General features: G+C 44.8%; 1 protein-coding gene across 12 annotated transcripts in view; it reads right to left on the minus strand.

The window, feature by feature from the left end:
* The window catches only part of St6galnac3 (ST6 N-acetylgalactosaminide alpha-2,6-sialyltransferase 3), a 594,849-nt gene that overhangs the window by 197,665 nt on the left and 383,797 nt on the right, over positions 1-13,387 (minus strand). For 5 of the 12 annotated variants that reach the window (XM_031375908.1, XM_031375906.1, XM_031375904.1 and 2 more), the window contains one exon: positions 7,768-7,925. The exons of the other annotated variants lie outside the window; for them this stretch is intronic. In XM_031375908.1, the coding sequence (XP_031231768.1) occupies positions 7,768-7,925 (158 nt within the window). The remainder of the gene's footprint in view (positions 1-7,767; positions 7,926-13,387) is intronic. 12 annotated transcript variants of the gene reach the window in all.

Below are 13,387 nucleotides of genomic sequence, written 5' to 3' on the forward strand. Positions count from 1 at the left end.
CTACATACAGGAAGCAGATAGCATGCAGGACATGTGAAGAGGGCGAAAGCTCTCAAGGCCTGCCTGTCCTCAGTGAAGTACTTCACGTCAGGAAGTCTGTGCCCTCTTAAGGAACATTCGCGCCTGTCGCTAACTGGAGGTACAGAAGCCTCTGGTGACACTTCTGCCTGAGAGTACCATGGGCGACATGTGCTTTACATGGTTTCTGGGGGAAATTCAAACTGGAAAGGTTTAAATTCCAGTTTTTAAAGGGGCTTACCTTATGTACCCTTATGTCCAAATGCCCAAGTTAACTTTCTCATCTTAATCAAAAGCAACTTGGGAAAAAAGGTGTCATTTGGCGTGTTTACACACACACACACACACACACACACACACCAGTAACAGTTGGTCATTGAGGAAAGCCAGGGTAGGAACTCAAGCAGGACCAGAGACAGAAGCCAACCGCTTAAGGCTTACTTAACTGACTCAGGCTGCTTTCTTACAAAATCCAAGACCACTTGCTGAGAGGAGGCAATGCCCTTAACAGAGGAGGGCAATGCCCTCACTATCAACTATTAAATAAATGCCCCACAGGCCAATAAGTTGGAAGCAATTCCTTTTGTGAGGTTCCCACTTCCCAGATGACCCAGCTTGTGTCACGTTGATAAAAATCTAAGCAGTGCCCCTCCATTCCCCAACCCCACTCCATCTAAGTGGCCAGCGTCCTTCTCTGACCCAAGCCACTGTTCCAAGAGCTCAGGAGGTATGGTCTAGAATTATTTGATAATATGATTTAAATCTTTTGAGTTTTTTTTTTTTTGTTTTTGTTTTTGTTGTTGTTGTTTCCAGAACAACATACTCAAATTGATATATAAGGCACACCACACTATGGACAAATGCAGAGCCTCAGGTTCTAGTCCCCGAGACTCTTCGGGCTAAGGCCATGGGAGGTCCTTCACAAGAAAATGTGGAACACAGAACATACTGGGAAGCACTGCGCAGTGGGTGTTCAGTGCTGGGGAGCCACAGCAACCAGCGAGCAGTACGCCAGCCTGGCAGAGGTCCCCAGAGGAACAGCCCCAGAAATGCATGGAATCCCAGCCTGGCATGGGATCCCAGCCTGGCAGAGGTCCCCAGAGGAACGGCCCTAGAAATGCATGGAATCCCAGCCTGGCAGGGGATCCCAGCCTGGCAAGGGATCCCAGTCTGACAGAGGTTCCCAGAGGAATGGCCCCAGAAATGCATGGGATCCCAGCCTGGCATGGGATACCAGCCTGGCAGAGGTCCCCAGAGGAATGGCCCCAGAAATGCATGGGATCCCAGCGTGGCAGAGGTCCCCAGAGGAATGGCCCCAGAAATGCATGGGATACCAGCCTGGCATGGGATCCCAGCGTGGCAGAGGTCCCCAGAGGAATGGCCCCAGAAATGCATGGGATACCAGCCTGGCATGGGATCCCAGCCTGGCAGAGGTCCCCAGAGGAACGGCCCTAGAAATGCATGGAATCCTGGCAAACTCACTACATTTGCTTTGATCTTAATTATTTTTGCCCATAAAATAAATGTGCTGGACTCATTTTTAGCTCCTCCTCCACCTCCCTTTCTCCTCACTCACTAGACTTGTTAATGGAGATTCTTGAGCTATATATGAAATCTCAGAAAGTTGGGCAGGAATAGTTTTTCCTCCTCAATACAGAACCTGACTGAAACATTTGCTTTCCAGGTTTTTGAACAGAACTATATTGCTTCAATACAGGCTCCTAATTGCCAGAATCTCTGATGGCAATTATATTTGTCTCAGATTTAGGAAAACAGAGAAACAAATTAAATGCTAACGAACAAATATGTCATTTCTCACAGATCGCACCTTTTAAAGCATAAAGCTCACTACAGAAAAGTCATTCCAAGGCATACTGCATTGTATGCCTCTTAGCCCAAAGAATCTCAGGGACTAGGTTAGGTCAGGGCATGAGAGACCTAATCCTAAGAGAGTCTGGCTAACACCACTTCCAGTGTTAATGAGCTAGCATCCCTGAAGGCCACATCACCCCCCTCAGCCGCTGGGTGATGCTGTGTGTGAAGTTCACTTTGAAGGAAAGGATAGAGCATTTACTCCATCCGTCCTTGCCTAAGTCTCTCACACAGTAAGAGGAAATTGTAACTTGTCACACAGTAGTAAGTGACATCCGGAAAATGGAGTTTGATGCCCAGGTCAGGGAGGGGTGGTAGGGGGTGTTGCCAGGAAAGGGCTCCCTGACAAGGTGACATTTGAGTCAAGACCTAAGAGAAATAAGTGAAGGAGAAAAATCCTGCAGTTATCTGGAGATGCTCCAGAAGTATTGAATTATGGGGTCTGTGCTTTTCAAAATAGGAACATGATTCATGTGCATTATCATAAGCTTTACTTAAGCTAACATATTTATGAGCTCATATTCTGGGCAGACTCCAGGCTTTAGATGTACATGGTCTTGATTTCCTCACAGGTCTGTGGGGAATGCAGATACAATCTCTAGCCCATGGATTGCCTATCAGTGAGGGAGAGGCTGGACTTCAGCATAAGACTTTTTTTTTTTTTCTCTTGAGAACCCATCTCAGCTCACTGCGCATCCTTGGGGTCAGCATATTTTTTTAACTCACACTGGGATTGGCTTGGTCTTGGCCAGGTTTCTCAGCTACTTTCATTTCCTACCTACAGACATCCTGATGAGTGTTATTTATAAATACTGAAAACAAAGAGGTGAGACCGGATGCAGAACCTGCCAACACATGCCAGAGCCTCAGCCAGAGAACTCGTCTCGAACATCAGCATCTGGACCATGTCTAACACCCACTTATCACCCAGGGAATCTGCGCAGAAGGCATGAATGAAGCTGCCATCTGAGCTGCCTATCTCAAACCCAAAGGAATGCCCAAAGGAACGAACACCCCTCCTTAGGAGAGGGGCTTAGTAGGAGTGCATGTGGGTTGGGGGAGGCTGGATGTGTTAGTAAACAGGATGCTTTTTATCTCTGATGAGAAGGCATGCAGCTGCTTCGGCTCCTAACAGACGCTGTTTGGTTTATATTCTTGAATGCTCGCATTTGCATAGACCCTTTACAGAAGCACGCTTTAGAAATGGAAGCCGTATATGATCACCAAACCTCACTTGCACTACAGAGTTGTGCCTCTGGTTTGTGATTTCTGGACATGTGGATGTGCTGACAACCAAAGTAACATCTCCAAAGAAGGGAGGATTGCCGCCTCTCATCATCCCCCTTACTATAATTTACATGACTTGATGGAATTAGACTGTTATTTTCATCACGGTGATGTGCAAAATCATAAAATGATGTGTATTTTGGGAACACCTAATTAGCTCTCCTTAGTCCCAGTGAGGTTTCAGCTCTGAGCCACGAGAGTATCAGAGAGGTATGTGCATCTAGCCTTAGCAAGCATGAGACAGTCCAAGGACTTGAAAGGAAAACTCCCATAGAAGGCAGGGAGGACGAGACTTGCAGCTCATACCATGCTGCCTGCTCAGACGCCTTTTATAGCACATTACAAGGGACGATTTTACAGCTGAAGCCTCTATCAATCATCTCAATGGCAGGATTACAGACACGGGCACAAAAAGTCCATCTCTCTACTCACAGGCTTTTTTTTTTTTTAATCAAAAACATTAACTAATATTGATCAAGCTGTTTGACACAAAACTTTGCTGTAGCATATAACCAGCAACTGAAGCGAGAGTCGCATTTCGCACACAATTGCCAGCACCTTGTGTCACATTTATAAATAATGGCCTACTCCTATAGAGCACCATCTGCTTAATAGAGAAAAATGTTCGTCATAATTAGGAAATTCTTCTTATTATTTAATATTTATTGAACACCCACAATGTGCTTGGCAGCAAAAACATCAGAAGCTCTCTGCCCATCAAGCATCCACCTGCTCAGGAAGTAGGGTGTGCCAGTTTTACCGCACTTTCTGGTCTCCTTATTTTCTATATTTGCTTCCAGGTGACAGAGTTGCAAGTAGTTTCTGCTTTCCCCTAATTAAGGTAGGAGGCTAAGCTACTGGATGAGTCCCATTGGAGGTCAAGAGAAGGAAAGCAGCAGAGTCATTGAAATCTCCTTGAAGCACAAACAATTGAGAAATGCTCCACTGATAGAAGAAATGCTAATACGCTCCTAAGTGGAGCTGACGTTATCTGTTGCAGTCCAACAGATGAGGACGAACACAACAGAACATGGCTGCAGGTGGTGTTAACTGTCAACCTGGCAAAATCTAGTATCACCTGAGAGATGAGCTCTGAGCATGCTTGTGGGGGTTATCTTGATTAGATAACTGAGGTAGAAAGACCTGCATACTGTGGGTATCTCCAGTGCTTGCCTGGGATTCCGGACTGTATAAAAGTTGGGAAAGCAAGCTAAGTTCTAGCCTGTGACCGTCACTGCTTTTGTTCTTCTGACTGTGGCTGCAATGTGACGAGATGCTTCAAGTTACTGATGCCATGACCAAGTATGGCTTGGGCGATGAGCTAAGCCAAGTCTTTTCCCTTATAAGTTGCTTTTGCAAAAGAATTTTATCACAGCAACAGGAAAAAAGAAGAAAATAAAAAAAAAGAATAAGAAAAGGCAAACTAAGATAAATGTGTTGGGGGAAATGGCCTTGAATCAGGAGCTCTGCTCTGCTCATCCGTGGTTACCTGCAGAGTTTGTGTAGGTGTCTGTGCCATGAACAGCTAGGCTGGAACAGTCATTTCAGTACAATGACATGAACAACTTGGTTCATAAAGATTTAATGGGAATCTCAACAAGAAGAACTACCTTAACAGACCATCTGCATTTCTAGAAAATCCCACTACATCTTCTCAAAGCTCTAATCAAGAAAATCCCACAACCATGTAGAGTAGCTTCCCAGGACCCCTAAATGGCCTGTTCATGACAGGAGACAGCACTGGCCACCCAACCATGCCTTCGCATGATGTATCCATTACTGTTTCTCTTTTTAATGAAAAGTGTTTTTTTTTTTAAATTCTACTTATCAGATAATATGTAAATTTCCCCCAGATCCTAAATTTTAAGCAGTTCTCTACTTCACACAGTCTCGTTTCTAGAAGAGGCTGTCCACTTTGTGCCAGTGTCTCATGATTTCAACCTTTAAAAACGGCGTTCACTGGCTGTGCCTCCTTCCTCTGCTTTCTTCATGGGGAAAAACAAGGTGAATGGGAAAGAATGCTTGAACTTGCTGTCACAATGATAGGCTACTCATCTGGTTGGATGAATCCATGAAGTATAATTCATTATCTTAAATCATGGGCATACATCCAAGATAACCACCTTGTGTGGATAATTCAAGCAACAGAGAAATTACACACCAGCAGAGGGAAGGCTGTGATGAGCGCAGTGTTCAAACAGTGGTAAATGGAACTTCAAAGGGGTGTAATTGGAAGGAAGTGCAGGACAGAGAGGAAATAACAATCTCATGCATTGTAAGGGAAGTAAACACCTGATGAGCCAAACTGGAAAGCCACAGTAGACTGAACACACACCCACACAGCAGTTCTCCATCTACAGTGATAAAGGGCTGCACCCTTACACACTAATGAGCAACATCTGGCATGGCTGCAGAGGGGCATGAGCTTAAGACAGTGACAGACGAAATGACGGTGCTGCATAGGCATTCCACACAGAGCTGCAAGTTCCCTACCACTAAAGTATCAGAGAGGAGAATTCTAGACATTTATACATCACTACACCAATGGTAACAGGCTATATACAATGATTTTAGGTTAATACAACTGAACTTTAGCTAACTATAGATAAAATCACTGAATATGACTTTCTCCGCACAGACCCTCTCAGGGTGGACTTAGAACCTAGGCAGCACTACCTGGTGGTTTCCTAGAAAGACAGAGCTCTTGAGTTGAGGTGTAGTTCAGAAATGTCAAGTAGGGCACTCTAGCAGGAGCCCAGCACTGTGTGTTCAGTCAGCTCCCAGGTGAGCCTGACCTAGGCTCATACTTTAGTATCATTGGTTCCAACTCAGGTAAGAGAATGCTGCTGTCCTTACTGGAGAGCAAGTCAATTATCCAATCTAGCCAATGACATTTTAACTACAAGAACATATACTAAGGAATGAAAATCAGTCAGCTCCTTAGGTAAAATGGTGTTTCTTCTGAATAACACAACTCCAATGCTAACATTTCCTAACTAGCAGTCTCTGTAGGACAGAGCCCCTGGTTTACCCATATTCGAGGCTTGCCCTGAGAGCAGACGAGTCTTGCTTTGTTTTTCAGCAACTGGACAGACCCTGGAAAACTGGTTTTATAAGATCACCTAAATTTCTGTTTGTGTATTTCTAGGTTATTCACCATGAAAAATATTGATTATTTATTGTATAACCTGAATTATTCAAAGTCCTTGGTCTGTATTAGTGGACAAAATAATGAACCCTTCCCTTAGGGAACATATGTCTAGTAGGAGATACACACAAAAGAAATAAGCAAGGGAGTAAACAAATATGTCATAGAATACAGTAGACTTGAAAGGCCATGATACGACATAAGGAAATGTGGAACAAGGTAAGACTTGGGCATGCCAGACATAAGTTCACGTTTCTGTTTCAGGTGTGGTAATCAGCTCACTGAGCTGGCTCTACATTATATGGAAGAGTATCCTGGCAGTGAGCTAGAGTTACAGTACCCAAACCAAGCATGCCAGGTGTCTAGGGTGACAAAGCAAAGGAAACAAGGTGTTAAGTCAGACATACAAAGCTCAGAGAGGAAATAAGGGACTAGGGTCCCACCAGATACACTGCAAGTCATCAGGCAAGCTTGCCTCAGCTGAGGATGCGGCTCCATTGCTGGAGGACTTGTGGGGCATGAATGGAGGCCCTGGGCTTGATCTGAGTACCACATACACACGTGTAGTGGTGACACTGTGTGGTTACAGACCACACAGGACATAGAAGCAAGAGAGCAGGAGGCAAGTTATCGGCCTGCTTAGCCTTGTCCCAAACAACTACATTAGAACTAAAAGCAGTAAAAGAGCATATGAAGATATGAATTCAATTTTAAAAATATGAAAACAGAGGGATATCACAAGGTTTGACTGAGGAGGAACATGATCTGAATTGTATAAAATGTTTTCAATAATTTCCCTTCAAGTGTGGGACACAAACCCATCAATCATTTATACAGAGGAATGGTAGATGCAGCTGCCATTTTTTCTTTTCTCTAGGCTCATTGGGAAATTATTTAAAGTGTTCCCACTGTAATAATTTACAGATTTCCTATCAAAGAAGAAAATGGTGTGTGTGTGTGTGTGTGTATGTGTGTATGTGTGTGTGTATGTGTGTATGTGTGTGTGTGTATGTGTGTATGTGTGTGTGTATGTGTGTATGTGTGTGTGTGTATGTGTGTGTGTATGTGTGTGTGTATGTGTGTGTATGTGTGTGTGTGTATGTGTGTGTGTGTGTGTGTCTGTGTGTGTGTATGTGTGTGTGTGTATGTGTGTGTATGTGTGTGTATGTATGTGTGTGTGTGTATGTGTGTGTGTGTATGTGTGTGTGTGTATGTGTGTGTGTGTGTCTGTGTGTGTGTGTCTGTGTATGTGTGTATGTGTGTGTATGTGTGTATGTGTGTATGTGTGTGTGTATGTGTGTGTGTATGTGTGTATGTGTGTGTGTATATGTGTGTGTGTGTATGTGTGTGTGTATGTGTCTGTGTGTGTGTGTATGTGTGTGTGTGTGTGTGTGTGTGTGTGTGTGTGTGTGTGTGTGTTTTAGGACAACTAAGAGGCATACCTGAAGAACGAAACCCAGATGCTTTTGCTAGCAGCTTTAGTCCTCTGCTTGGGTCTTTTGTTTCTGCTCTGGGTGATTGTGACATTTGCCTCCTGAGGATCAAGAGTGTTGGTGGCTTCAGGTTCTCTGGGTGGGTCTGTTCATGAAGCACCTGGCAGCTAAGAGAATCATGATCGAGATTTTGGAGCCTGCTCTACCACTGTTGAGAAACTAAAATAGAAGCCCGCCTTTGAAGAATGGATCTGTCAGTAACTTATTACAAACCCAGCACCCAGCCATGAAAACCCTAGAAAAGGTAACAGATTTGCCAACCTTTGGCTAAGACAGCATGGGTGGTCTCTCTGAATAGAACTGTGGAGACTTTTCTATCAGAATCCAGCCCTACAATTTATCTGTTCGACATTGCTGTGAGCCACTTATACAACATAAAACTGCTCTGAAATTCACTAGTATCTCACAAACAACAAAGGGATGTCTAGGCTGTTTTTTTTAGTAATGGGCATTGAACCTGGGGCCTTGAACTCACCAGGCAAGCTCTCTACCACTAAGCTCTATCTAGCCCACAAAAGGATTTTTGAACTCACAAACATATTGGGTAGGATTTGTATTCATTTATCCATCCATTAAATATTTACTGGGTGACTATTAAGTCAAGCAGTCTATGGTGCATGGGGAAACAAACATAGAAGAGCTGGCATCCTTTCAAGGTGTTTGTGGCGCACCTGATGCGCTTAGACGTAGGCAGCAATTGTGCCTGATAGAAAGCGATGGTTTCTATAAAAACACAAGCCCATAATGGGCTTTAAGAGCAAATACGCTCTATCTGGGCACCTTGCAAAAGGCTTCATGAAAGAGGTGGCACTTGACTTAGTGATGAAGCACGGCCTGTGTCCATGGGCTTTGTGATGAAAGGGCCAGTCACATAAGTGTCTCTGCAGAAGCATAAGGGCGGGGTGAATGAGCAGTCACCCGTGCAGGAGGCAGAGCAGGAGAGTAGTGACCTGTGCAGGAGGCGGGGCAGGAGAGTAGTGACCTGTGTGGGAGTTAGAAAATACAGCACTGTAGCCATAGCAGTGGAGATGACGGAGAAAGAGAAGTAGGCCATCACTAAGAAGAACCCAAGGAGCCCTGACACCTGATGGTCCCTTAGCTGAAAGAGGGATGGTGTATGGTGGACAGTACACTGTTTTACTACTGAGACAGGCCCCAGTCTTCACTACACTGTCCCATAAAGATGGACAAAGGACACAGTGCATCACATAAGTGCCCTGGCGTAAGACAGGGTCACAGAATTGGGATCTGACTACAGATTACCAAGGGTATTTGGGAAACAGTTGTTCTTTGTCTTTGAATGAGATATTGTCTGTCCTTCTTTCAAGACAATCAAAATAGCACATTTTAAAGTGGCCTCCTCAGATGAGCGACATCAAGCCGGCTTGGGCTCTCACTGAAAATGCACACTCTGGAGCCTGGCTCCAGATCACCCAAATCAGCCATCGACCTGATGCACACTGAAGTCAGGAGTAGACTCTGCAGATTCAGACAACCTACTCAGTATTAAGGAAAAGAGCTACACCAATTCAATGGAACTCTAACTCAATGGAAACTTTTCTAGAGCTAGGAAGAAATGTTTCCTAGGGAGCAGGCCACAGAGGCTCTCTGCAGCCCAGCACTCTGCATGCTGCACAGGACCTCTGAAGTGACAGTTTAAAAATTAAACTCTAGAAGTGCAGATGAACCTAACAAGATTAAGTGAAAAACAAAACAAACAACAAAAAACAAAAAAACAGATTTTGTTCATTTTTTTTAAAATTTATTTTTCTTTAAATTATGTGTGCATGTGTGGGTCCACATGCGTGGGAGGCAGGTAACTGTGGCAACCAGAGGCATCGGATCCCCCTGAAGCAGACATTACAGGGTTGAGAGCTGTCTGACATGAGTGCTGGGAACCGAACCAGGTCCTCTGCAAGAGCAGCGCACAGTCCTAACAACTGAGACATCTCTTCAGTCTTCAACTCTATTTTTTAAAAGAACATAGAGAAAGAGACTGCGTTTGGCTCACAAATCTTAACTCCCTTAGTGGTGACCTATTCTTGATGAGAAAGACAGTCCAAGTAAATAGATATATGGCCAGAAGAAATCCAGATAACTGAGGGAGGGAGTAGAGTGTGAGACAAAATCTAAAACAAAGAAGTATCCATTAGAGAAGGACTGGAAAGCTCAGTTCTAGCTTGCACGGAGGCCCCGCCCCACAGAGGCACCGCCCCACAGAGGCACCGCCCCACAGAGGCACCGCCCCACAGAGGCACCGCCCCACAGAGGCACCGCCTGTGCAGTGCTCAGCAGCCACTATGTGGAGAGGAATATTCAGTGCAACTGTCTACTGGATCTTTCTGCATAACATAATCTCTCCACCCAACTCTGTCTCTCTTTCTCTCCTCCCTCTCTCCCATCATATGTGTGTGTGTGTGTGTGTGTGTGTGTGTTTTAAATATTCAGAAGTCGGTACATCATAAACGTCCGTCCTGTGCTGCTGTTATTAAGATATGTTATCTTCTCATAGGATTTTTAATCTGCAGTATCTGTACATTACAGAGGCACCTACCAGGCCACTTAATAATGGGAAGATGGAAATTCGCTGTGCCTGGATGCTTGTTAGCACAAAGCCAGAGTCCTAGGTGCCTTATTATGCTTCTGTGACTTGGGAGTCCAACAGGTCTGTCCACAACTGTTGTATGAACTCAGTGTTCCTGCCAAATAAATCAGCTGGAGAAGGGCCATTAGTTCCACTTACAAAGGAAAAGGTGCTTCGGCCTACTTTCAATGACAGTCTTCAGAAGAACAAAGAGAGGAAACCCCGTTTTTTAATACCGCCTGTTCCCTCCACTTCTCCCGTTTCTCTTGGTCCAGGTTTTTCTGAGGTTAGGAGCGGTTTACTGAGAGTTAGGAACAGCTAGACAACTCGGTCTCTGGAGTCAGCAGACAGGGCTAACACGCTTTGGCTTTGGCTGACTGAGGCTGACTAAGGCAGCTCCTACGCTTTGCTTTTTCTCTCCCCTCCTTCCTACACTGTGTTCTTTGAAGCTGTTTGCCGTGTGCAGTGATGGGGGAGCTCACAGGGACCCCAGATACTCAGAGGAGACATAAAACCCCTCAACCTAGAAACTACTCTGAGCTTGCAAACCCAAAGGGTGTGAGCCGGTTTAATCCCTAGAGCGAATAGAAGAAACTTTCAAAAATGACCCAGGAGAATGACCCACGCTGCCTTTAAGACCCTCGCTAGTCAAGGGGACTGTTACCACTGAATGACAATGAGGGCTGGCACGTCTCTGGCTTCTCTTTTTCTCCTGGAGACTGAGTGCCAATGACTGAGTTCTCTGGCAGAAAGGAGTCAGCAGAGAACTTGATATGTAAGAATCAATGTCCCCATGGTCTCTGTGCTTCCTGGCAGTGGCTGTCATGTCCTTAAAAAGTGACTCGCTCACTCCTCACCCTCTTGCCTGGGGGAGGAACATCCTGAAACACAGTTCCATTCACTGCTAACTTTCATTAATTTCGCCCATCCCTGAAGGCGGAGCCACACCGCTGCCAGCTAATTACGACCTATTTAGGGCAGCTAAGAGTCCTTTATCAGCCCAGAATTAGCTTAGCTCTTTTAATAGTGACTATAGCTTTCTCAATTATTAGTTAATTAAATAATGTGCCTACATCTGCCGACACGTTTCTGAAGTGGGAAGCAAGCTGCAATTGCCCACCTGCCAGAGGTTAGAGCATTGCGCTCGAGGTGTGCCTGCAGTCTTCTGGGAAGTTAATATTTCCCCTGTGTCTATGCATGCCACGCAATCCTCTCATCATTTGGGAGAGAGGCACCATGTGCCACCATTGGCACAGAAGCACCTCCAGGGGGACTTCATCTTAAGATGTATTAGGGTAAATGCGGGCTGCCAGCACGAAGCTGTTAGGCACGCATACCAATCATTCAAAAAGGAAGCAAAGACACATTTTGGTCAGAATGTTTTGAATATAAAATCATTTCACTCCAAAGATTTCTGGGAGGCAAGGAAGGTCTGCAGAATTCATAATCCTTGTTTATCAGAATTACATTCGGTAAGAGCAACTGTAAAGATGGCCACTGTCCAATGATCAGAGGATTCTAGAGAAAACTGGTTCCTTCACACAGAAAAACTGAGAGTCCTCCCCATGGCTCCCAGGCTCCCCCACAAGGCCGCACTGACAGACAAACGAAGGAGTTCTAGGCAGTAACTAATACGAGAACAAATTAAGTCTCTCTAGGTTTGAAAAAGTCTCTCAATATACTTAAGGGTTAGTGTAGCATTGTTCCAAGAAATGCAAGCATTTGAGCAATGCTTCCCCCACAGCACATTTCCTCAGTAAGGAGTCTCATAAGAGGAAACTTCTGGAAAAATGAAAATATACCTACCTAACATTTATTTGCCTGGGGTTGGGGGTGACGGTGGCAGTTCAGACCCACACATGCACCACAGAGAGTGTGGGGAGGGTCAGAGAACAACAGACAAGAATCAGTTCTCGCCATCCACACCTCCGGGGAGACTTCATCTTAAGATGTATTAGGGTAAGTGCTGGCTTCCAGCACGATACTGTTATGCATGCATACCAAAGACTGAAGAAAAGAAACTGAGAAGTATTTTCCTTAAGAAACTGAATCTAATAATGTCTCTCTCTATAAAAAAAAATCATCGTAAATAACATCAACATTTTGGGCCTATGAATCGACAGTGAGATGGTCTCTCCATTAGAATCTGGTGACTTGGGGTGGGGTGTCTCGGTGTCACAGTGTCTGCCCGGCATGTCAAGGGTCATGAGCTTGAGGTCTACCAAGGGTATATAAGATGAAAATGAATTCTGACAGGAAAAGTGGATGGACTGAAACAGCATTACAACAAAAGTAGACTTAAATGGAAGCCTGGTTCCCAAGTCCATTGTGTGTTGCCTATGTGTGCACAGCACAGCACCCACTCCTAGTTACTTGAGAGGAAAACATTGCAATCTTTGGGGGACACAGCCCAGCACACACCAAGTGAATGCAGCCTAATACATTTAACACCCATGCTTGACATTTAAATATCTTTGGTGCACAGTTCCCCTAACAGGCTGACAATGATCACATTCGCTGATTCGCCATTACTTGAAGTTTACAAACGAGGAAATGCACTGCACTTCTTGGGGCCTTTGATTGGCAGCCTGCCAGGCAGACGACATGGCTGTAAGACACTGTAAGACATTTATGTTAAAATAAAAGTCTGGAAGGCCTAAGTTAGGATGGAAAGACTCCATTTGAACCCCATAATCTTATTTATAGACAACACACACAGCATGTATTGGTTGTAGTCTATTTCTGTGTTAGCATTCTATCTAAGCTCTGCCCCACAATTACCTGGCAACATCCAGGTATGCCTGACTCACTCTAAAAGAGGTTGCTTGTCCTCTCCTTGTTCTCTTGCTTTCTCTTGCTCTTGCTTTCCCACCCACTCCCTCTCCATGTGCTCATGGCCAGTCTCTATTTCTTTTCTTCTCTCTTCTCTTCTCTTCTCTTCTCTTCTCTTCTCTTCTCTTCTCTTCTCTTCTCTCCTCTCCTCTC

The sequence above is a fragment of the Mastomys coucha genome, unplaced genomic scaffold, assembly GCF_008632895.1.
Source record: "Mastomys coucha isolate ucsf_1 unplaced genomic scaffold, UCSF_Mcou_1 pScaffold16, whole genome shotgun sequence".
In the NCBI taxonomy this organism is placed as follows: domain Eukaryota; kingdom Metazoa; phylum Chordata; class Mammalia; order Rodentia; family Muridae; genus Mastomys; species Mastomys coucha.